Source organism: Bubalus bubalis, chromosome 1 (genome assembly GCF_019923935.1).
Source record: "Bubalus bubalis isolate 160015118507 breed Murrah chromosome 1, NDDB_SH_1, whole genome shotgun sequence".
NCBI lineage: Eukaryota > Metazoa > Chordata > Mammalia > Artiodactyla > Bovidae > Bubalus > Bubalus bubalis.
Genome location: NC_059157.1, coordinates 125,913,486 through 125,938,860, shown reverse-complemented (window position 1 = coordinate 125,938,860; position 25,375 = coordinate 125,913,486). Strand labels below are relative to the sequence as shown.

The 25,375-nt window shown below is 42.1% G+C and overlaps 2 protein-coding genes across 4 annotated transcripts in view; both read left to right on the top strand.

Annotated features, from left to right (window-relative positions):
• Nucleotides 1-1,816: 1,816 nt before the first annotated feature.
• Nucleotides 1,817-10,370, top strand: HRG (histidine rich glycoprotein). The gene is made up of 7 exons (XM_006058618.4): nt 1,817-2,092; nt 3,804-3,920; nt 4,698-4,788; nt 6,212-6,378; nt 7,339-7,419; nt 8,128-8,229; nt 9,449-10,370. The coding sequence occupies exons 1-7, from the start codon at nt 1,859-1,861 to the stop codon at nt 10,292-10,294; spliced, it is 1,638 nt and encodes a 545-aa protein (XP_006058680.1). The 5' UTR covers nt 1,817-1,858; the 3' UTR covers nt 10,295-10,370.
• A 6,127-nt stretch (nt 10,371-16,497) lies between these two features.
• KNG1 (kininogen 1) overlaps nt 16,498-25,375 on the top strand; it is a 32,755-nt gene continuing 23,877 nt past the window's right edge. The window contains exons 1-3 of one of the 3 annotated variants that reach the window (XM_006058614.4): nt 16,498-16,839; nt 18,958-19,068; nt 20,067-20,151. In XM_006058614.4, coding sequence (XP_006058676.1) covers nt 16,648-16,839; nt 18,958-19,068; nt 20,067-20,151 — 388 coding nt within the window. In that variant the 5' untranslated portion in view covers nt 16,498-16,647. The remainder of the gene's footprint in view (nt 16,840-18,957; nt 19,069-20,066; nt 20,152-25,375) is intronic. The other 2 variants (XM_006058616.3, XM_006058615.3) reach the window with 2 other exon arrangements.

Below are 25,375 nucleotides of genomic sequence, written 5' to 3'. Positions count from 1 at the left end.
ACCAGCATTTGACTCACCCAGGGCACTCAATATTGGGTGTGGCCAGTGTAGCAATACTAGAAAAGCCTAATTAATGAGCTCAACCTGTTCTCCATTGAAACATAATACGGCTGTGTTCTAATCAATGACCTTCCCCTTCGTCCCTGTGTTGGAGCCGCTGAGTAACACCTTGGCCAGATTCCATACTATTCCTGTCATTCTAAATTACACTGAAGCCGTCTGGTTTGGATATTTAAAAGCTAGTGTTACTATTATTAAAGGTACAATCTCAAATATAATTCATAACAGATTTCTTCCCCTTTTAAAACTCACTATATCAGACTATGACTCTGGGAAGTGAGGTCTCATTCCATACACCTTCCCCATGGCTTCTCTCTTCAAATTCTTTCCATTCCCTGGGGTTGTGTCCAAAGCTCAACCGGTTCTCTGCCTTGACTGCACATTGGGAAAACTACCAACACCTGGGTCCACTCTGAAAGCCCCTGGTTTAATTGCTCTCGGGGAGGCCTGGACATAAGGATTTTGAAAAGCTCCTCAGGTGATTCCAATATGAATTCAAGGCTGAGAACCATGGCCATAGACTCTGACACTGCAAGGAGACTGGGGAGGAAGGCAGGTGCTGTAAGTCACTGGTAGTGGGGAAGCAACCTGGGCTGACTTCTCATCCTTTCTGATGCTGCTGGGCTCTACTGGTATGAGGGATCTGTGCACTTATACTGTTTTTTCAGGAGGGGTGCAGATGGGGGATTAGCTTAATCTCAGCCCTATCCCCCAGTGCTGGGCCCCTCATCCAATGGTATATGCCCTCTAACCCTATCTCTGGGAAGGGCATCGAATGACTTGACTGCTACCTTCAGCACCTTCCTCTTCCACATGAACTAATTCTCTTTAGTATACTTCAAGGGTCATGGAATTACATGAGTGTGCTCCCAACTTTTTCCCAAGTAATACTGAGCAGGACCCTGTGGGGCTCCTGGACACACGGTTTTTCTGTGTCCCCCATTTCTTTGATTACAGGGAACAACCTTCATGTTCTTCATGAAGCCTCCATGACCTTCCCTGACTTTCAATTCAAGCAGTTGTTAATCTGAAAAGAGAGGGGATTCCCAGGTGGTGTTAGTGGTAAAGAATCTGCTTGCCAATGCAGGAGATGTAAGAGAGAGATGCGGATTTGATCACTGGGTGGGGAAGATCCCCTGGAGAAGGAAATGGGAACCCACTCCAGTATTCTTGCCTAGAGAATCCCATGGACAGGGGAGCCTGGCAGGCTATAGTCCGTGGGATCACAAAGAGTCCAACATGACTGAAGTGACTTAGCATGCACAGGGGTTCAAGACCAGGAGAAACAGTCAAGAGTAGCCTTGGACCTAGGTTCCGTTTCCTCTTCAACCATTACACACAACAATATCTTTAAGCTGTTTTGCAGATACTGAAACCCCCTCCAGGTGGGAGAAGTTAACAATTAATGATGGTATGCTGCCTCCAAACACACAGACCCCAGACCTGTCAGGCCTGAAGGTTGATAATGCTGACTCGTACTTACCACACCTCAAACCCATTAGAAGAATGACCACAAGCTGATCACACCGTCTCTGAACAATTACTATAAAACATCTCACTGTCTTCCCCACTTTGGGACACGTGGTTTTGAGGGCATTAGCCTCAAAACAAGGAATGTTTATAAACATGGCATGTGTCAACTTTCTGTCCCCAGAGCCCACTAATCATTTACAGAATGTTGACAGATATTTGAACCAGGGGTCAAGGTGAACATCCCCGGTTACATAACAAAAATGTATAAAATCTTGCTTAATCAGTTGTGTGTGCGTTTTAGAAAATTTGAATAAACTTCTCTGCCATGGTATCCCAGAGCAAGGGATGCTTTTCACATTTTAACCAAATGAAGGTACTCACTGCAGCACTGCTGTCCATCCTTCTGATCACACAGCAGTGTTCTTGTGCTGTGAATCCCACAGGCTGCGATGCCGTTGAGCCTGTGGCTGTGAAAGCTCTGGACCTGATCAATAAAGGACGGTGGGATGGCTACCTTTTCCAGTTGCTGCGGGTCGCTGATGCCCACTTGGACAAAGTGGTGAGGAGCCTCCCACGGTAGAGCTGAGTGGGGAGGTGATGGACCAGGGCCAAAGGAGATGCTAGCTCCTAAGCCTGCCACTTTGCACCGTGGATTGGCTTTGGTCAGGGTTGTTGGTTTCATTTCTGGGCTGCTCTGTGCTGTATTGTGTTCAGTCATGTCTGACTCTTTGCGACCCCATGGACTGTAGCTTGCCAGGCCCCTCTGTCCATGGACTTCCCAAGCAAGAATACTGGAGTGGGTTGCCATTTCCTCCTCAAGGGGATCTTCACCACCCAGGGATCAAACCCGTGTCTCTTGTGTCTCCTGTATTGGCAGGCAGATTCTTTACCACTGTGCTACCTGGGAAGCCCTCAGGGCTGCTCTAATTGTTCTCTTATCCTTTGAATTAATATTTGTTACTAGTATGTCCTGGGCTTCCCAGGTGGCACTGATGGTAAAGAACCCTCCTGCCAATGCAGGAGACATAGGAGGCGTGGGTTCCATCTCTGGGTTGGGAAGATCCCCTGGAGGAGGGCATGTCAACCCACTCCAGTGTTCTTGCCTGGAAGATCCCATGGATAGAGGAACCTGTTGGGCTACAGTCCATGTGGTCGCAAAGAGTTGGACATGACTGAAGCTACTAAGCACAGTCATTATGTCCTTGATCAGCCTCTAAATACTTATAAGTACTTATGCAGAGCCCAATCAATGGCTAAGTGCTATAAGAGAAAGATTATAATAAACTATGGGCTTTGCTCTCAAGGAAATAATCACCAGCTCACACACATAGGTGAACTGGGTAAGATGGGATATACTCAGGTGACTGAGTGGAATAAATGCTGGAGGGGTCAAATAGAAGATCAATTATGATGGATGGGAGAAGGGTTCATTTGCATCCTGAAGAATGAGCAGGATTTGAATAGCATAATGGCTTGGATGATGGCTTTCTAGGAGAATTCCTGGTGTACCCCCTCTCTGTGTGTAGGGAATCTGGAAGGAAGGTATGCAGAAACAGAGCAAAGGCAGAGGGGTTCCAGAGGTTCTCTGTGGGTTTTGGAACAGCCATCATCTTGGAAGAGAGACATTCCTTAAGCCAAGGACTAAGGCAATAAATAATGGCATCTCTGATTAGACAAAGGAGGTAGAGGGACAGAGCTAGTTTGTAAGCAAAGAGAGTGAATTGAGCTTTGGGCAAGTGAAATCAGGACAAGAAATCTGGGATCTCCCTGATGGTCCAATGGTTAGGACTCGGAGTTTCCACTGTAAGGGAAACAGGTTTGATCCCTGGTCAGGGAACGAGGATCCCACATGCTGCCAAAGGAAAAAAAAAAAAAAGAGTCAATCTATTAAAAAAAAGACAAGAAGCCCAAGTTCAGGAATAGAACTGGGTGAGAGGACACAAATGTACATATAGAATGGAGGCCATAATATGGCTGTCATCGCTTATATTCTAGTCTTGTACCTTCAATACTTCCACCCAAACCAACACTGCCTTTTTGTGATTGTTCTTTAAAATTCATGGGCAGAAGCAATATTATGACCAGTTGAAAACTTGCTGATGCTTTTTATCAAATAAACAGATCAAATGATATAAAGGTAGGGCACCTGCAATGACTTGGAGAGGAGTAGAATGACAGGAATTCCCTTTAAGAAATAAAGAGCTTATTTTTATTGGAAAACTCTGGATTTCCACATACTACCCAGCCATTGCTTTCTTGGAATTCCCCAGGAATCCATAGCTGTCTACTATTTAGTCTTGGATGTGAAAGAATCTGACTGTCCAGTCCTATCCAGGAAGCACCCGGATGACTGTGAGCTGGATGTTTCTCGTCGTCCATCTGAAACAGTAAGTAAACCAGGTACTATTCCTCTCCTCTTAGCATTCCTGACTTCTATCAATAGATAGAAAGAAGAAGAAATATCTTCTTGCCCAGGGTGGTTGCACACCTGAGCTTACACAGTAAAACAATAAGAGCAAAACTTCTGCCTCTTGGCTTATAAGGACTATGTTGACTTCAAGTAATATTTTCTTGAGAGCCATACTGGGAAACCAGTTCAAGAAAAGTCAGTGGGGCTTATGGTCCCATGTCAGAGCATGACCAGCTGTGAGACCTTGGGCAAATCACCTAATGTCTAAGAACCTCTGAACCTGTAACTGTGAATACTGGTTTCCCTAACAGAAATGGCCAAAGGGATTAGTTGCAGTCACCATAAGGAATTGAGTCTTGTTCTGCACATTGCACATGGGTTCTCAGAGCCCAGGTTCTCTGCCACAGAGGAAGGTGCAAAGATAAATGAGCAAAGATATAAGATTTCAGTTCCAGAAAATAAGATGACTACATATCCAGCAGTTTTAGCTTTTTTTTTCCTTGAAAATGTTTGGGATATGGCCATGATCTCTCTCAACACTTTCTCTGTGGTTCTCACGAGGGTTTCGGATGCTTGTAGCATATCCAGCTCACAGAACTATGCTAAGAAAATACATGTTTTTGAGAGAGGGTTTGGTGAGAGGAAGCACAATAATTTCAGATGGATAGTAGGAGCATGCTGCCTTACGTTTTTTTTCCCTTGGGTCAACCTAAGGAAAGAAGTAGGCAATAACATAAACCTCTCTTTCTTACAGGTGATTGGACAATGTAAGGTAATCGCTATAACATTTTTGGCTGGGCCTGAGGATCTTAGAGTGAATGACTTTAACTGCACCACAAGTTCTGGTATGATTGCCTGTTAAAATGCTAATTAATTCTAGGTTCATACAAAATTCAATCAAATGGTATTCATCATAGAAGTCTATGAAGTATGTATCAGAAATGGTTCCTGCCCTTGTGGATACAATTATTACTTGCTCTCTTGAGAAGAGAAGAGAGATTTTTCCCTATTACTGGCACATCTTCTTTTATAGAAATTCAACATCTAAAAACAGAAATTCACAAGGGGCTGTATGACATCATGGAGAAGGCGATGGCACCCCACTCCAGGACTCCTGCCTGGAAAATCCCATGGGTGGAGGAGCTGGTAGGCTGCAGTCCATGGGGTCTCTAAGAGTCAGACACGGCTGAGCGACTTCACTTTCACTTTTCACTTTCATGCATTGGAGAAGGAAATGGCAACCCACTCCAGTGTTCTTGCCTGGAGAATCCCACGGACGGGGGAGCCTGGTGGGCTGCCGTCTATGGGGTTGCACAGAGTCGGACACGACTGAAGCGACTTAGTAGCAGCAGCAATATGACATCATTGTAGAGAACATAGGCTCTGGGGTCCAATTTGAGTTTGAACCCCAACCTCAACACTTACTAGTTGTATGGTTTTAAGGGCAAGTTACTTCTTCAAGCTTTCCTCCTTTGCAAAATGAGGATAACAATAATATTATCCCTTCAGGTTCCTCCCAGAATTAAATGGATAGCCTGTGTAGTACACTTTGCAAAGTACTTAGCGTTCAAGTATTGACTTCAACGACTGAAAGTTACATATGCTCACAAAGCAGTTATACGTATATTAACTTGTTTAATCTCACAAGACTATGAAGTAAAGATTACAATACTTTCAATTTTAGATATAAAATAAACCTCAAGGAGATTCAATGACCCAGCCTGGGGAACAGAGCCAAAGTGTGGCAAAGACATGACCCTATTCCAGTGGCACCGACTCTAAATTACACACCTTTTAAATTCACCTTTTCAGAAAGAATTATCACAGAATTTCTTTTAAAATAATTAATCTTAACATGGCTCAATATATAAAAATTCTACAGTCAAGCAACTCCCACACAAGGTTGCCATAAAGAAAGATTGAGCTGCATCTTCTCTTCTCTGGGCAAAATTTTGTGTTAACGATGCCTCTCTCCTTGGCAGAGACAGGGAAGAGTTCATTACAACATTAGCACTTTATGAGTGATGGGTTGTCAAGAATAGGGGTCACAACAGAGACTTGAGCGTTAGAAGGATCTGGGTTTAAGTTTAGCTCTGCCACTGATTGACTGACTTGATCTTGGACAAGTTACCTCTCCAGCCCTCAATTTCCATCTGTAAAATGGAAGCTATTGTTATTCTTGCCATTACGCTTACATGTATCAAATCCCAACATTGACATTACTGCTTCCAACTCAGTAACCACAAAACTGCCAATTTCTTTCTCCAGTCTCTTCGGCACTGGCCAATACTATAGACAGCCCAGTGCTCTTCGATTTCTTTGAGGATACTGAACTGTACAGAAAACAAGCTGAAAAAGCCCTGGAGAAGTACCAAAGGGAGAACACTGACTTTGCTCCTTTCAGAGTGGACAAAGTGAAGAGGGCTATGAGAGCGGTGAGTCTCCTCTAGTGTTTAGCTAGCACCAAGGGCCCAGAGTCCAGCGCAGCCGGTGTGAGCTTGGCAGCCCTGGGCCTCTTTGCTGCTCTCACTCGACCTTTTAATTTGAGGCCTTTTAAATTGAGACTCCCTTCTTCAGTTCTTTGGCTTTTCGAGTTGTGGGTATATGTGTGTGAATATTGAACAGAGAAAAGGAAAAACCCAAACAAGGAAGAGGGAAAGACAGAAGAGAATAATAAAACTTATGTGAGTCATTAAAATCATCTGGTCCTAATCTCCTGTATTATGATGGAAAACAGAGAGTCAGAGCACCCACCTCACCACTCCTAGTGGTGTGGCTGGAGTGAGACAGTTCTGCCTCCCATTCCAAGGACCTCAGTGCTTCCCACCCAAGCTAGCCTTGCGCAGCAGCTAGTTGATGTTGGTCATGCATTTTGTTAATGCAGTTAAATAGATTATGGTGCCTGCAAACAATGGAATGAATATGCCACAATTACTAAAAACAACATTTTCAATGTTTATGCACTGGAAAGAGTTTCAAGATATATTGCTAATGGAAAAAGTAGGTTACAGAACAATATTTAAGACTATGATCCCATTTATGTTAAATAATTAGATATATGTGTATATGTGCAACATATTTAGGAAAAGGCTTGAAGGAAAAATCCATCAAGTGGATGATAGTGGTACCTCTGAGAATGGGAGGCACAAAGGTTGATTTTTCACACTACCCTTAATTATGTCTGTATTAGTTGAAACTTTCAATGAAATAATAATCACCTTATCACTCATGTGATAAATTTTTTAAAGGCAGAGACCATAAGAAAAATAGTGCACATTGGAGATTTTGAATCCTCATAGTACTTTATAGTATGTTGGAAAGTAAGCATCTACTGCTTTTTTTTTTTTTTTTAACTTTTTATATTCTTAAAACTGCTTGGATCCAATTTGTTCTAGAGAGGAGGGGAAGGTACCAGTTACTTCCTGGACTTCTCTGTGAGGAACTGTTCCAGTCACCACTTTCCCAGACACTCTCATGTGAGTATAATCAGTGTCTGCGAAGTGCTAGGTAACATTCAGAAACCACTTATTATGTGCCAGGCATCCTTCTAACTGCTTTACATATGTTACCTTATTAATTCACTGCTGCCCTATGAAGTAGATACTATTTTTATTCATGATTTACAGATGGGGAAACTAAGGCACAGAGCAGTTAAGTGAATCATGAGAGTATCATATATATTATAAAGTTATACATGTTACTTACCTACACTTAGCACTGGATTTATTTATTTTTTTTACCCATTAGGATTAAACTAAAACAAATAACTAGGTTGTGTTAAGAACTGACACCCAAGGGTGCTGTCACTCATGTCACCTCATTTACACCTCACAGTGACTCCATTTGACAAAGAGGTAACTGAGGCTCAGCAAAGGGTCCTGCCTGATGTTCACAACCCAGCTGAGGTTAGAATCCAGTTTTCCTGATGCTCAAGCAAAGGGCTTGTTCCCCTAGTCACTTATCCTTTGATACTCAGGTATCTGCATGAAGATCTCCTTATTTTCTGGTGTATCTTACCCTCCTTAGGACACAACTTAATGACTAAACAACAACCCTGATTTTTCTAAAGCCTCTTTTCCTTTCCCACATGTCTGGGAGTTCACAACAAAGCTGGATACCTTCCTACCACCTGCACAGACACATTCAAAAACACACACCCTAACAGGTTTATCGCTTCTTTACAGATCTTTGGATTCTGCAGAGCAGATTTGTTCTATGATGCAGAAGCCTCTGACTTGGAAACCCCAAAAGACATTGTCACAAACTGTGAAGTCTTCAACCTTAAGGTGGGTTGCTTAAGTAGCCTTTGTCATGATCAGTGCCAAAATAGGTGATATTTTCACACACACAGCATATATTGTTCTTATGGTTGTTGGTGTGTATTGTGTGTGTGTGTGTGTGTGTGTGTGTGTAAGAGGGACAGACAGAGAGAGACAGAGAGGGAGAAAGAGAGATGGTGGATGAGGGAGTAGGGATGACAAAGAGGAGAAATACAGAGAGAACAGGGAAGTACAATTGGGACAGTACAAATTGCTGATATGACACAAAAAATATGAATTTTTTTCCCTCCAAGAATTGAGAAGGGTAAGATTTGCTGGAAAAGTAAAATCATGATTAATTCAACCAACCTCTAATGAATTGAAAGTGGCTCTTGTAGTCAGGACTCCAGTGTTGACACTTAATTTCAATATTAGGCATAGAACCTAAAAAAATGCTAAAATCTACTATATAAAGGTGTATGAAATAAGACTCAAAACAGTATTTTACATATGTCCCAGAAAATTCTTATTTGATACCAAGATATTCTTCACAGTGTTTTTTGTATCAGAAAAAAAAAAAAACCTGAGCATAATCCAGTGCCCATGCACCAGCACCACCCCAAGTGGAGGGGGCAGGCTTATCACCATGAACATGGCTCCACAGATTTCTTAAAAATTAAAACCTGAACAAGGAGAAGTACACAGAGATAAGTGATCATTCTTTAGGAGTAGGAGATGTTTGTACCAAAAACCTCGACTCTCATTGAGAATATAAATTATAAGGCACTAATTTTCCAAAGGTTGATCTATAGATAAGGATCATTTTATAGTATAATTTCATCAGTTTATATTGAGATGGGAAGAATAATAATGAGTGTTTTCACAATATAATGTTTATTTCATCTAAAGGACTACCCTTTACTCTGAGATTAAGTTTCTGACTCTGACAAGAGTCAGAAAATAACAAAAATATTAAAATAATCAAATGTTGTTTGATTATTAAAATAAAATATTTCTATTGTGAAATAATGATGGTAATAAATGATAGTTTTGTTTGTATTTTGATTTTGTTTGTATTTTGAATGTGAGTTGGCTAGATAAGAATTTGAGAAATCCTTTTTTGATATCCTACTTTTAAAAAAGCTGTGGAATCTAAAATCTAGATGCCATTGACATAAATTAAATTAAACATCTAGCTTCTTTTTGTGTTACATGATGATATCCACTCTTCTGTTTCCACCATCAGGAACATAGAAACTTCAGTGGTGTGCAACATCATTTAGGCCGTCCCTTCCACTCTGGCGAGCATGAGCATTCTCCTGCTGGAAGGCCTCCATTTAAGCCCAGTGGATCTAAAGATCATGGTCATCCCCATGAGTCATATAACTTTAGATGCCCACCTCCTCTAGAACACAAAAATCACTCAGACAGTCCACCATTTCAAGCAAGGGCTCCTCTACCATTTCCCCCTCCAGGGTTAAGATGTCCTCACCCTCCCTTTGGCACCAAGGGGAACCATAGGCCCCCTCATGACCATAGTTCTGATGAGCACCACCCCCATGGACATCATCCTCATGAGCATCATCCCCATGGACATCATCCTCATGGACACCACCCCCATGGACATCATCCTCATGGACACCACCCCCATGGACATCATCCCCATGGACACCACCCCCATGGACATCACCCTTATGGACATCATCCTCATGGACATCATCCCCATGACCATGATTTCTATGACCATGGACCCTGTGACCCACCACCACATAGGCAAGATCCCCAAGACCACCATCGCCAAGGCCGTGGCCCACCACCTAGGCATTCCAAAGAAAGAGGTCCAGGTAAAGGACACTTTCGCTTCCACTGGAGACCAACTGGATATATTCACCGACTTCCTTCACTAAAGAAAGGTGAAGTTCTCCCTCTTCCAGAAGCCAATTTTCCCAGCTTCTCATTGCCAAACCACAATAATCCCCTACAGCCAGAGATTCAGGCCTTCCCCCAGTCAGCCTCTGAATCATGTCCTGGGACATTCAACATTAAGTTTCTACATATATCAAAGTTTTTTGCATATACATTGCCAAAATAAAGTCTGATTTCCTTGATGGGGAAAAATGAGTCATGTTATGAATGAGAACCATAAATAAAATGTGACCAGTAATATATGCAAAATTGCAAGTTATTATAACCTTACTTTCATACTCAGCATAGGGCAAAATGTGGGTAGGAGAGGAAATGACATAAGAATAGACAGACAAAAGGAAAGGAGAGGAAAGATATCAGTGCTACAGACTGGAAGTTAAGTCATCATTGGTTACTATATCACTTGAAGCAAATCTCTGATCCTCAAAATTTCTTTCTTTCTTGGATTAAACTCCTTTAATTCTGGCACCTTTCCTTTGCTGGTACTTATGCTGAGGTTGGACCTACCTAGAAGGAATTTACTATCACTAAAAGGATTACTCTTATAAAAGTGACCCAAATTCTCTTCCACTTGTTATCCAGTCCCCTAAATTTCCTTTTGGGAAAACAAATTCTCAATTCAATTATTAAGGAAACAAAGCTCATGCTATAAATTGTTAAAAAAAAAAAAAAAAGGCTGCAAGCATGAATCATAACCATAAATTCAAGTGCACAAAAAATACCACTTTATTTCTGGAACAAATTAATTTCTATTTTAAGTTGCCATCCTTACTGAGCTAATGGGAAATTTAACCTCAGGCCTTCTTGGACTTTCTGCTACTCCCCACACAAAGCAGTTCTAGGGTTTTACTCTCATAGTGCCAAGGTGTTTGTGTGGTAGGCATGAGAAGGAGGTCTGATTCTTCACCACTGGCCCACCAGGTCCCCCTGCTGAGGAATGCTTACTACTCTGTTCACATGATTCTTTAGGTCTCGTTTACCTGATTTTTTTAATATCAAACTGGCATTACAGGAGTCTCTGTAAGACAGTTAATGGAATGACTGCCAAGAGGTCATTCCATATGGTCATATAGTCTCTCCCTGAGATCCTGCTGCCTCCAGGCTACGTTTCTAGAAAGCAGGACCGAGCTGCCCACTGCCGTCCTTTTCCTATCTTCTCCCCAGAGTAGTCTCAGATAAGAGCCTCTTTTCACTTTATTTTCACTGCCATAAGACTCCTTTTTCACACTCAAATCTTTCTTTTCCCTTCTTCCCACATCAAGTCTCAAGTATTTTGTTTTTGTTGTTTAGCCACTAAGTCGTGCCTGACTCTTTGCAACCCCATGGACTATAATCCTCCAGGTTCCTCTGTCCATGGAATTCTCTGGGTGAGAATACTGGAGTGGGTTTCCGTTTCCTTTTCCAGGGAATCTTCCCCACCCAGGGATTGAACCCACCTCTCCAACACTGAAGGTGGATTCTTTACTGCTGAACCACCAGGGAAAATATCAAGTGTTCAGACACAGGCTAAAATCAGAAGGAGATAGTGAAGGACAGAGAAGCCTGACGTGCTGCTTGGGGTTGCAAAGAGTGGGACATGACTTAGAGACTGAACGACAACAAGATTTCAGATTCTCTCCACCTGACTTAATGAACAGTTTCAGGTGTGTGGGTTTGGCAGAAGGAGGTAGATTCTAATGGTGAGGCTGGGGGATGGAGCGGGGTCAGGGGTGGGGGGTGGTGGTCAGGGGCAGGGAAAAAAGCTAAGGGTGAAAGAGACCAAGTTCTTAAGCTGGGAAGAAAGAGAAATGCACAAAGATAGAGAAGATAAAACTGGAAGGGTAAGGAGGTCACTGAAGATGCACAGTCCAAGAGCTGGAATGGAATACAGGCTGATTATGGTGGTATTTCAAGTGAAGACTCAAATGCAGTGTTGTCGAGTGACTTCCCTGGTGGTGCAGTGGCTGAGACTCCACGTTCCTAATGCAGGATATCCGTGTTCAATCCCTGGTCAGGGAACTAGAGGTCACATACAGATCACGTGCCACAACTAAGAGTTTGCATGCTGCAGCTACAGATCCTACATACGGCAAAGAAGACAGAAGGTCCTGCATGCCACTTCTAAGACCCCATGAGTCAAACAAATAAATAAAAATAAATGTTAAAGAGCAAAAGAAACTGTCTCCCCGCACCTCCCCCCACCCCCACCACCCCCCGCCTAGAGTGTGTTTGAACCTAACTTTGTGTGCCTGACATACTGTAAGGCAAAAAAAAAGAGTTTGGATCAAAGAAAGGTGTATTAGCTGAAGAGGCACCAACATGGATGATGGGAGAGCTAGACTTGGGTCAAATTCAATTTATCTTGCTGACTGAGTGGGGAACAAGGTTCTGAAAGGCACAAAAGGTAAAGGAGAGGGGTCTTTGTGATTTCAGGATGTCTCAGTTGCAGATTCCCTGGCACTGTCCTGTGACTAGATGTGTTCTCGGTGATTGTGATCAATCTATGGCTTCCTGCAAAGCAAATCAGTTAATCAGTGTCTTGTGATCCCTCAACTTCTCTCTAGGACAAAGTAATAGCAATGGTTGAGGCATTTTATTATTTCTCAGGGTCTTTGTGATGGGTCAGGAGTTTCAGTTCTTAATTGACTCCCCCCACCACCCCACTCCACCCCGCCAGTGTCATATATTTTAAGCCCTCTTGGAGCCAGTTGGTTAAAGCCACAGGGCAATTTGGGTCATAAAGCAAGGTATCAGTTTAAAATAAAAGTCATGGTTTAAGACTATATTGGGCTTGCTTTTCCTTTGTTTTTGTACTCCCTCACTTCCCTACTTAGTAATTGTATGAATCTGCTCTTTGGAACTCAGCGAAGGTTTAGGAGACTTTTTACAAACAAGAGGCAGGCAGAGGGCACAGGGTGGGGTTCTGTTCCAGGAAGGCCCCAAAGGGTCCAGTTTCAGCAGGACTTGCCTGTATATACAGGTGTGTGCGTGCATGCACACTCAGTCGCTTCAGTCGTGTCCGACTCTTTGTAACCCCATGGACTGTAGCCTGCCAGGCTCCTCTGTCCGTAGGATTCTCCAGGCAAGAATACTGGATTGGGTTGCCATGCCCTCCTCCAGGGAAATCTTCCCAACCCAGGGATTGAACCTATGTCTCCTATATCTCCTGCATTGCAGGTGGATTCTTTACCCACTGAGCCACCTGGGAAGCCCATATAGTCACATACATAACCAATAAGAAAGAGTGTGACTTTGAAGGTGGTTGATCTGGTTCTAATCCCAGCCCCACAATTTACTACTTATAGCAAAAGTTAAACATTCACATACTTTTTAGCTATCATGTAACAAAAAGCATCTAGAAAAGAAGCAATCAATGGTATATTGTCCAAACCTCTAGCACAATGTAAAATCCCTAAAGTAGGAATCCTTTCTTACCCCCTTTTTCACCTGTATCAACTGTTTGCATATTATGAATGCATTTAATTGAAATGAATTGAGAGGATTCAATACTGTGTTTTCCAGGAAACTGTTTTAATAATTCAAGCAATGTTTGTGAAAGGACTTAATAAATTATAAAATCCTGCTCAAATGCTTCTGAGAGTTATTAAGCTATGTTTTTTTTTGGGGGGGGGGTCTTCCTGGATTTCACCTTTCTCCACTCTCTAATCAAGCTGCCAGCACTGTGTCCATGCCTTTATGGAGAAATATGATTCTGCAGGGCTTGCATTCAGTGGGGTGTCCCACTAATTGTCTATCACTGGTGACTCTTCTGATGAGTTGTATCTGGTCTGCTTGGTCAGTGTTTGCATGATACTCGTTATTAAACACTAGTACTGATTACTGGTATCATCACTGTGGCTTCAGAAAATGAAGCCTAGCTGTATTTCAAGGAGAAAAGGAAAATGGGTGTCCATGATTACTATTTTTTAGAGAAGAAAGATGAGGCCCAAAGAAGTTTAATTACTTTTTTAGGATCTTACAGTAAGTAAATTGTGGGGCTGGGATTACAATCCAGATCAACCTCCTCCAAAGTCACATCCTTTGCTGTTTATTTCCTGTAGGTGGCACTGTGGTAAAGAATCTGCCTGTAATGCAGGAGACGAGATGCAGGAGACATGGGTTCAGTCCATGGGTGGGGAAAATCACCTGAGGAGGAAATGGCAACCCACTCCAGTATTCTTGCCTGGGGAATCTCATGGACAGAGGATCCTGTCAGGTTACAGTCCATGGTGTCACAAGAGTGGACACAACTGTGTGACTGAACACACAAATATGCACATACACTGCCAAGTCCTGTGGTTTTTTTTGTCAGTTTTATTAAGAAATAATTGACACACTGCTGCTAAGTCACTTCAGTTGTGTCCGACTCTGTGCGACCCCCTAGACAGCAGCCCACCAGGCTCCCCCGTCCCTGGGATTCTCCAGGCAAGAACACTGGAGTGGGTTGCCATTTCCTTCTCCAATGCATGAAAGTGAAAAGTGAAAGTGAAGTTGCTCAGTCGTGTCCGACCCTCAGCGACCCCATGGACGACTGCAGCCTACCAGGCTCCTCCGTCCATGCGATTTTCCAGGCAAGAGTACTGGAGTGGGGTGCCATCACCTTCTCCGAATTGACACACATCACTGTATAAATTTTAGCTGTATAGCATGATGATTTGATTTACATAACTGTGAAATAATCATCACAATAGGTTTAGTTAACATCCCTCATCTAATGTGTTTTTGATTTTAGTTGCTGAGTCATATCTGACCATTTGTAACCCCACGGATTGTAGCCCACCAGGTTCTTCTGTTCATGAGATTTCCCAGGTGAGAATACTAGAGTGAGTTGCCATTTCCTTCCCCAGGGGATCTCCCCAACCCAGGGATCAAACCCACGTCTCCTTCTTTATCACTCCTTCTCAGCCAAGGAATTTACCCGTCTCTTTCACCTTAGCTTTTTTCCCTACACACCATAACACACACACACACACACACACACCATCACCACACACCTGAAACCACTTCCATAAGTCATGGATTCTTAACCATCTTCCTCTAAATGTATTTATAATTTGTAAGAACTAATTAGCAGGCGTTGTGCATGGACAGAGGGGCCTGGTAGGCTGCAGTCCATGGGGTGCTAATAGTCGGACACGACTGAGCGACTTCACTTTCACTTTTCACTTTCATGCATTGGAGAAGGAAATGGCAACCCACTCCAGTGTTCTTGTCTGGAGAATCCCAGGGACGAGGGAGCCTGCTGGGCTGCTGTCTATGGGGTCGCACAGAGTCGGACACGACTGAAGTGACTTAGCAGCAGCAGCAGCAGTGCATGTATTATATTAACATTCACTTTAAAAAAAAAAAAGTGAAGATAGTATTCTACATTTTACAGAGGAGGCAACTGAAGCTGAGAAAGGTTATATGACCCTGACTTGCTCAGGATCACAGAGCAATGAAGGAACAGAGCTAGACTGGACTCAAGTTCGGGTGACAATCAAGTCTCATGTTCCTGCCACTCTGAGGCAAGGCCACCATTCAGTCCACACTGACTCCTCTTTTCCAAGGACTCTTGGGGAGACTGAATTGCTGAGCTAGAGGCCCTATCAACGACAAAGAAGTCAAACACCTTTTTTGTGGGGGAGGGGGATAAGACTTGAGGGTAAACATCTTCTAGGGACTAGCCCTCATCTTTAGCCTACTCTTAAACCACCCTTCCCCGAATAATTGATCTTCCTCAGACAGGTGGCTGAGACTTGGCAGTGAAGGACACCCACAGCCACCAAACCAGAAGCAAGGACTGGGGATGCAGGGCTTCACCCAACTAATCTCTTCTTATGGTTCTCCTCTGTCTCCACCCTTGAGGAGCATTTTCCTTTCTAGAACTAATGCAAGTGAGTGGAGAGAGAGCCTGGCTTGACCACAGACCACAGAAAGGATGTCCATGTTTTATTTTTAGTTGCACCAATATCCTGATGTGGGTCCCCCCCCACCCAGCACCCACTATGTCCCTGTGCATGGGTTCTCCAGGCCTGCAATATGACTGCTGGCAGCTTGCTTCTCTGCAGCTAGTTATCCTGCAGAGAAATGTTACTGAAAGGTGTCTGCACATTGTACCTACTGTGGCATTGTTGTCAAATGCAGTGGCCTTCATAAATGGCTTTGCAAAAGTCACAAGGGAATAACAGAGGTGACTGGTGGGTTTTTTTCCTCCTCCTTTATGAAAGTCTGCTCTGATTTGCTAAACAAAGTTGTGCAATCACCAGGAAATGAGCTCTGTGCTCCTACATGCTCCCCAAATGCAAACAGGCAGGTCAATCACCCCAGTGTTGTAATGTTTCAGCCTGAAATCTGTTTGGATGACCCACCAGGGTCCTTTGTCCTTTTGGAATAGGACAAATAGTGCATGACATCAGGAATCAGCCAGGGTCCAAAAGCACTGGGGCAGAGAGAGCAGAGCCCAGAGGAGACAGAGGCTGAAGCTAGTTAACATCAGTGTCTTGGCTCCCAACTGGCTCCCAATTCCTGGTGAAACTCCTAAAGGGAGACTGTTAAATCATGAAATTAATCACCATCCTTTTCCTTTGTTCCAGGCTGCTACCAAGTTTAACCCAAGAGTCCTCTGAAGAAATCGACTGCAACGACCAGGATGTGTTTAAAGCTGTGGACACTGCTCTGACAAAATATAACAGTGGAAACAAAAGTGGCAACCAGTTTGTATTGTACCGTGTAACTGAGGTCGCCAGAATGGTGAGTGAGCTGTGTTTAACCTTGGGGTCACTTGGGATTTGTGCTGTCACTTGGAGCCCAGGCCCCATTCACCCCCCCACCCCACCCCACCCCCACATATGCACCCCAATCACCAGAGAACTGACAATCAAAGGGAAGCTTTGGGGTTGTTTAATTGCTAAGTCATGTCCGACTCTTTTGCAATCCCATGGACTGTAGCCTGCGAGTCTCCTCTGTCCATGAAATTTCCCAGGAAAGAATACTGGAGTAGGTTGCCATTTCCTTCTCTAGGGGAATCTTCCTGACCCAGGGGTCAAACCCACATCTCCTGGATTCTTTACCATTGAGCCACCAGGAAAGCCCATTCTTAAAGGAGTACATCTAAGAAATATACAATCTCACTTGTGTGGAATCTAAAAATTCCATCTCACCGACACCAAAAGTAGAATGGTGATTGCCAGAACCGGGCAGTGGAGGAAATGGGGAAACACTGGTCAAAGGGCACAAATGTCCAGTTATAAGATGACGAGGTACTGAGGATCAAATGCACAGGGCAGTGATTAGTTATTAAAGCTTTACTGGAAATTTGTTCAAAGATTGAGTGTTTCACCACAAAAATGAAGGTAACTATGTGAAACGATGGGTGTGTTAATTAGCTTGTTTGTGGTGATCATTGCACAATGTACATACAACTTTTATTTGTCAACTAAACCTCAGTTATGCTTGGGGAAAAGGAAGGTTTGTCTAAGAGGAGTCAGCTGTGTTGAACAAAATATCTATCCTGAAATCAATGTGGCTCAATGCATCAAGGTAACAGCCATGTTCTAGCTGGGTTTTAGTTTTTTTTTTTTTTTAATCACTGATTGACACACACAGGATGGAGACAAAGCCTGACAGTGTGTGTGACTTTAAGAAATACAAATCTTTCAATAGTTTATTTAAATGAATTTCACTATAAAACACTGTGTTTCTGTGATAGTTAAGCAATCGATTAGTTTGGTGGAGGAAAAAAAAAACAAACAGCTATTGATATGATGAGGAGACAGGAAAAATTCCAGTGGATAGAGGTTTTTTTTGGTTGTTGTTTTCTGAAAATCCAGTCTTTCTCTTTCACAAACTTGTGCATACATGTGAGTCCTAGGGTTCTCTAGCAACAGGTTATTGGTGTTGTCTTTATTGGTTGACATCCATGGCAAATGTGGTTTATTCTAGTTTATTCTACAATGTCCATAGAATCACTGTTCATCTTCACTTTGCCATGTGGACACTGCCTATACCATGATCACTTAGGTTTTATTAAAATCTGAAACCTGAAAGGAACCTCAGAGTCTATTTTGTCTAATGACATCATCTCCCAGAGATGTGGAGAGAGCACTTTCCAGTAAGTCAGGAGACCTGGAATCCTGGGCTGGCTCTGCCTTTCCAAGGTGGGGAGGCTGCCTAAGCCATATGCCATCCACCTGAGGCCTCCCTACTCTCACCTCCCAACTGAAAAGCTGGGCAACATCCTCTCTGAGGTCCCAGACTTTGCATCTGGAAGCTTGTCTAACTCGGCACCTTTAAACTTTAAAAGGTTTATTTATTATTTCATGACATGCTAGACTAAATAGAAAGCAAAACGATGCAAACAAAAATACTAAAATTATTCATAATTAATCTCACCATCCAGATAACAGTTACTTTTTTGGGAAAGTTTAAAAAGGTGTATGGTTTGTTTTCTAATTGTAAAAATGATAGATGTTTGTTTTAAAAAATAGATAATTCAGGAATGTTTGTTTAAAGAGAAAAGCGAAAGAGAACTCCCACCACTGAAACACACATATTTTAATAGTTTCACTGCATAGTTTTCCAGACTTTTAAAAATCATATATTTATGTATAAATTGGTTTCTACAAAAATAGGCTAATACTATGGATCTACGTTGTAACTTAAAAATATGTATATTTGTAAATAGTATATTTTGAATTTCTTCCAAGCAAATATTTATAAACTTTCAATATTTTTTCAGTATTTTAATTAATGTTTTTGCCTTAGTTGAATCAAATAGAGGTCAAATATTCATAACTGTACCAGATCTCAAATGATGTGTTATTGGGTCAGTTAGATGAGACCTACCTATCCATGGTTGCTGTTTTTCAGGATAATCCTGACACATTTTATTCCTTGAAGTACCAAATCAAGGAGGGCGACTGTCCTTTTCAAAGTAACAAAACTTGGCAGGACTGTGACTACAAGGACTCTGCACAAGCTGTGAGTGTGTTGACCGTTCCTGAGGCTCCATTTTTCTCTGCCAAGTGTGCCAGACTTGTCCACCGGTGCTGGAGATGATTAATATTGCTGGCTGCTTTTATAGGATGCACATACACCCTCAGCTGTGTGGAACAGCCAAATGCTTGATGTCTGTATTCTCACATAGGTGGAAGGGGCGTAGAGAGGCCTGCAGTTAAACATGGAGAAAGCCCTCTCACAGGAAGGGGACTCTAATGACCAACAGGGATATGTGGGCCAGGCCCAGAGAGGCAACAGATCAATACTTGGCTGAGATCTGGGGCTGGTGAGTGGAGAGTGTGGCTGCTTCAACTGAACAGTCCTGAGTACAAATCCTGCTCTACCTTCAACCAGCTGATCACTTGGAACCAGTGTGCTCCCTTGCAAGGGGAGATCAAATTGACTCCATGAGCTTGTTGAAGGAAAAAAATGAGACACATTATGTAAATGATTTTGTTTTAATAACAAAGGGTCTTAACTTAATGCCTACCCTGCCCTGGCACAGCACAGCTGCTGGTTTGGCCATAATAATTGAGGGAGATTGTGAAGCTGCCTGCCAGGAACCAAGCCAATCTCCTCATAATCCAGGGAGCCATTTCTTCTATGTCAAAACCCTGGCTTCCTGGATGCAGTTTGAACACTGAAATTGAGAGGTTAATCAAGAGGAGAGTTTAGCAGGCTGATTCACAGCCATGGTGTGCATCTTGATGGAAAGGAAATATCTCCAGGGCTCAAAACAAAGATTCATACTTTAAAACCTCATCATTTAGAGTGCCTCTCCTCTATCTCATGAATATTGGTGACTTTTAAAAAATAATGATTTGGCTGAAAAATACTTATTCTTGTGTCTCAAAACTCAGCTTAGGAAAAAAAACCTTGACAAGATTTTAAAAAGGAAAGCCATATTTAGCAATAGTACTAAGTGGATTTCATCTGAAAGATTAGGATAAATCTTTTTTTCAATCTTTTTTCCCCCCTAGGCCACAGGAGAGTGCACAGCGACCGTGGCCAAGAGAGGGAATATGAAGTTCTCCGTTGCTATCCAGACCTGCCTGATCACTCCAGGTAGCTGATGTGTTTGCTGGAGCTGACCTGGGGGGAAACGAACCATTTCGTATGGTGCCAAAAACCTTTTACCTGAGGGCAGCAGTGGCGATACCATTTGCAGCCTTGTGGGGGCGCTGGAGGGGAGGCGCGTCAGACTCCTGAGGTGGGCCCAGGCTCATGCCAATCATCCCCTTGGTGTTATCTGGATTCTCTTCCTCAGGAGCTGCGTTGTATTAGGTATGTACGAAAGAATGAGAAGACAGAACAGGCCTCAACTGTGGGTAGCGTCCTAGCATGAGAAAAGCACAGGTTTTCAGTCAGATCCGGCCTGGAATCTTTCAAAGCTCTCACTTTCTTCGTTTTTCCTTACCTGTGAAAGGAGATAACAATAATTCCCACTCTGTACCATTCTTTAGGATGAAACTAGATGATATATCTGAAGATGTAATCATAATAATGTATTGCCGGGGACCAGCCCCAGCTGATCCAGGGTATTCGAAGGAGAGACAGCGTAGGCGAGGGTCAGGAAACAACTGCTTAATTAAACGTTAATTAAGGATATAAAGAGTAATAGAATGAGGATAGCTCAGTAGGAAAATTCAGTGGAGAAAAGAGGCTGAGTAGCTTGGTTTACGTGGGAGACCAATAAACTTCAAGACAAGAAGTTTGCACCACTTACGTAGGCCGCAGGCGTCCTTCCGTTCTCCCGAAGGAGAGGAGACACTGAGGCCTCCCCGGTCGGATCTTAGAAGCCCAGGCATAATTAGCAAGCATGGCGGGTTCCGCGCTCCAGATGGAGACTCAGCCAGAATTTGAGAGAGAGAGTGACATGGGGAGACCAAGTTTCAGTGAACAAGGCCCGCACTTTATTTTCCAGAGTAGTTTTTATACCTTAAGTTGTGCATAGAGGATAATGGGGGAAGGGGTGGAGTCATGCAAGGACAGCAGTTCCTGGTCCTAATCGAAGCCAGGCTTTCAAACTTATCATATGCAAAAGTTCAGGTGATTGACATCATCTTCTGGCCCGGAGGCCTGTTAACATTTTAAGAAACTTATTTTTCTCTGAAGGTGATTATTCCAAAGTCAGGCACCAGCCTCCAAAAAAGCATTGGACAAAGCTGCATTTTACGTTTCTATACACCCATCATATCAATCAGTACACTGCCAAGGACACAGTAGGTAAGGAGTATGGAGACTTAGCAGCAAACATTGGCCCAATAAGTGAAAAACCCTTCACCAATACAATTTCTAATCAATCTTTTAACTACTCAAAGGAATCTGTGTTTAGACAGTTAGAACATCTCCTGCCTCTCACAGTTGGGAGGCTCTGAACAATCACATGTGGCCGGAAAAACCTATTCAGGCAGGCTAGAGGATTTCCAAAGGAGTTTGTAGGTTAAACACTGTCACACCCAGGAATTATTAACTGGAGCTGTAAGCTAACTCTTTTTTCAGAGAGAGGTAGTGGGGGACAGCTCCCCATAAAGTCAGAGGTGTAGGTGAAAGCACAAAGCAGAAAGTAGGCAGACTCTGGTTTTGGGGGTAGATGCTCGAGAATTTCCAGGGGGACTCCTGAGGCTCGATCCAGCCTTTGCGTATGCCGAGCCTCCTTCCTCATGACCTTTGCCATGGGCGGAGTGCCTCACGCTGGCCCCTGGCAGTGATAGAATTCTAGTTGAGCTATTCCAGATCCTCACTCAATATGCAATATGCCAGCTCCCGGCATCTCCCCCTTTTTTATTTCTTAAAACAGTCGCTTCTGAATGTTCTGCCGAAGAATCCTGACAATACAAGGAAGAATGAATATGAGAAGCAAAATTAAAGCACCAGCAGCGACGTGTCCAAGGATATTAGACAGAATGTTTTTTCCTGAAATGAAGTTAGAGAAAGTGTGAAAAAAGTCATTAGCTGCTCCAGCGGCGGTAAAATCCAGTCGAGAGTGTTCCAGGGTCTGTATTTGATTATGAAGTTTCCCTAAGTCCAGGCCAATGTCAGAGCTGTTCCAAACACCTGAGATATGATTTTTTATTTTCTCCCATTCATAATCTGTCTCATTTACCTTTAAAGATGTCACATATATCCACCGGTAATCAGCGTGGCAAGACAAAGCCATTTTCACTTTTAAAGCCTGTAACTCAGTCCCAGTATGCATTATTGCCTCTTTTAAGGTGTCTACCCTCATCTCCAACTTTCTATCTATAGCTTCCTGTGTTGCTAGAGTTAGAGAAATATTTTTAGACATGGTATCAACATATTGGGCAGTATGCACTTGTTGAGTCAATGATATTGCTGCCGCAGTAACAGAAGTAATTGCTGCTATTAAAGCTGATATTCCTAAAATAAGTAGGCCCACAAACCGTCAGGATCACATTAAATCTTGTAGTTGTAACACAGCGAGACCATAATTAACATATCAATAAGTGGTTACATCATAAGATAAGGTGGACGTTGTAACACTACAAAGGAGCAAACATTATATTGAGGGTTTAAACAAGATGAGAGCATACATTGTTCACAAGTCACTACATTGGGTCCACCAGTGAAAAGTCACATGTACATTAAGTTTTCCAGAATCATTGGTAAAGAGAAAAACATAAGGAGAGGGTAGACAAGCCAAAACAGAATAAGTAGAATTATTTTCTGGTTGGAGTTCGCGCTGCAGCAGCCCCGTCGGTCCCGCCGGGATCTCGATGTTTATCTTGCTTCCCCTTCTGGCGGGCTCCTCTTTTGTGATCGAAGCAATGGGTGAACTGGATGTCTGGGGGACTGCAACATGGCGAATCAGCCTGTCTAAATTGGAGAATCTGCATCCTGTGGAAAAATACAAGCACATCCTCAACCGCTAGTTAATAATGGGTCAGGACCCTTCCATTGTCCTGAGAGGAGGTCCTTCCATTTGACTAATGGTTTTGCATTTAATTGCTCCAGCCACCAATGACGATGCATTGCAGTAGTTCCGGCTGGATCAGTATTTAGAATATTTATTACGAAAAGAGCATGTTTCAAGATTTGATGGGGAGAGCTATACTTAAACTCCCCTTCTTTTTAGTTTTTGAATTTGGATTTTTAATGTTTGATGCGCTCTTTCAACAATGGCTTGTCCCTGTGGGTAATAAGGGATGCCTGTATTATGTTTAATTTGAAACTTTATACAAAATTTCTGAAAAGACTTAGAAGTGTAAGCAGGAGCATTGTCAGTTTTCAGAGTTTTTGGCAGGCCTAAATATGAAAAACAAGTAAAGAGATGTTGTATCACATCTTTACCTGCCTCTCTGGTATGAGCAGTTGCAATAATAACGTGATAAAAGATATCTACAGTTACATGAACAAAAGACAGTTTTCCAAATGAAGAGACATGAGCTACATACATTTGCCAGAATACGTTAGGTTTGAGACCGTGAGGATTAACTCCCATAGGTAGATTACTACAAATAGTGGGGCAATATAAGCAAGAACGCACAATCTCTCAAGCAGTCTCTCTGGGAATTTGGAATTGATATCTTAAAGCAGTAGCATATTGATGATGAAGTAAGTAAGAGGCTCTGGCCTCCTCAATCACAGTAGCCACTGTATTTCTGGTTAACAAGTCAGCCAAATCATTAAAGGCATTTAAAAGGGCCGGGCAATCCGGAATGAGCCCGAATGTGTCCAATGAAAAATATTTTATTTCTTTTCCAAATTTGTTGCTGTAATTTAGTTAACAAATGAAATATGGTAGTTTTATTTTCAGGCAAAACCGCAGTTTCAATGTGTGGAAACAACCTGACAATATACTGAGAATCAGAATAAAGGTTAAATTCCTCATCTGCAAACATAATAAAAGCCTCTATAACAGCTGTGAGTTCAGCTCTCTGGGCCGAAGTCTCCTGCGTATGTAAAACTTTACGCTGATCTTTTGTAACTATAGAAGCTCTGCCATTAGCAGACCCGTCAGTAAAAACCATTTGAGCATCTGAGATGGGAGAGTATTTACATCTAACAGGGAAAATAACCAGGTGTTTAGACATAAAATTTAGCAAAACATGTGAAGGTAAATGATGCAGAATTTGGCCAAAATAATTTCCTATAGCAATCTGCCAATCCTCATCAAACATTAGAAGAGCATCAAGTTGTTCTTTATTATATGGAATTACAATTTCTGATGGCTCTTTAACAAGTAATTTAATGTTCCGCTTTTTTCCTTTAGTATCAAAGTAGCTATCAATCCTGGATAAGAAGCCGCTACTTTTTTAGTTTGAGCCGGAAGATGGACCCACTCTAGGGGGCCGTTTTGCCATAAAATCAATTTTTTGTCTGGCTTCCCCAATTACACCTATGAGGGTTTTATGGCAAAGGAATTGTCAAGCAGTTGTCAATTTAATTTTAAAAATTTTTAAAATTTACATTTTAACAACATAAAGTTAGGGATATGTTAATTTAGGTCTAATGTTTAGTTTAGGTCTCTGTATAAATTTAAGTAATAAATGTATAACCTCCTTATCTCATTTTGGTATACAGGTATACAGATATACCTAAATGCAAAATGCATTTATATATGTATTTATATATGGCAACAAGTATAAAGTTATTGACATATAATATATATAAATCAATATACTTGAATTAATCTGTATAATTAATATGTTAATTAATATATATTACAGCAATACAACACGTACACAGCTAATACCTCCCGAGGAAGGAGAGGGCTTACAGGATGCTGCGGCCGGGCGCCCTGGCGAGCCCCCTCCCCCTCTACACAAACCAATGTACTGCAATAGTACATGTCACACATATATAATTATACAGTATATAGAACATATATCATCACAGCACATCAATCTATACCAATTAATATCAGCCACACACACATTACATTACTGCAATATATATTTAATTATACAGTATATATATAATGTGCATATATAGTATACACATTAATTTATATACAAATTAATTAAGTATAGATCTATAAATAAAATTAGGTATACCTTTATTATGTTTTATTTCTACCCATTCCTAATTAGGCAAACTGTAATTAGGCAAATATATTTATATTATGTATTTATAACAATATATAAAGTATTGTTAATTGTACTGCCTGTTGATAACTAAGAAATTGAGAAAACCCTTCTCTGAGTATCTCCTATTTCAGACAGCCCTCCCCCATAGGGTAAAGGGGAATGTAGGAACTACATAGGGTTGGAAAGTTCCACAGGTATCCTCAAACTTCCAATCTAACATTTTTGAACTTTTAACTACT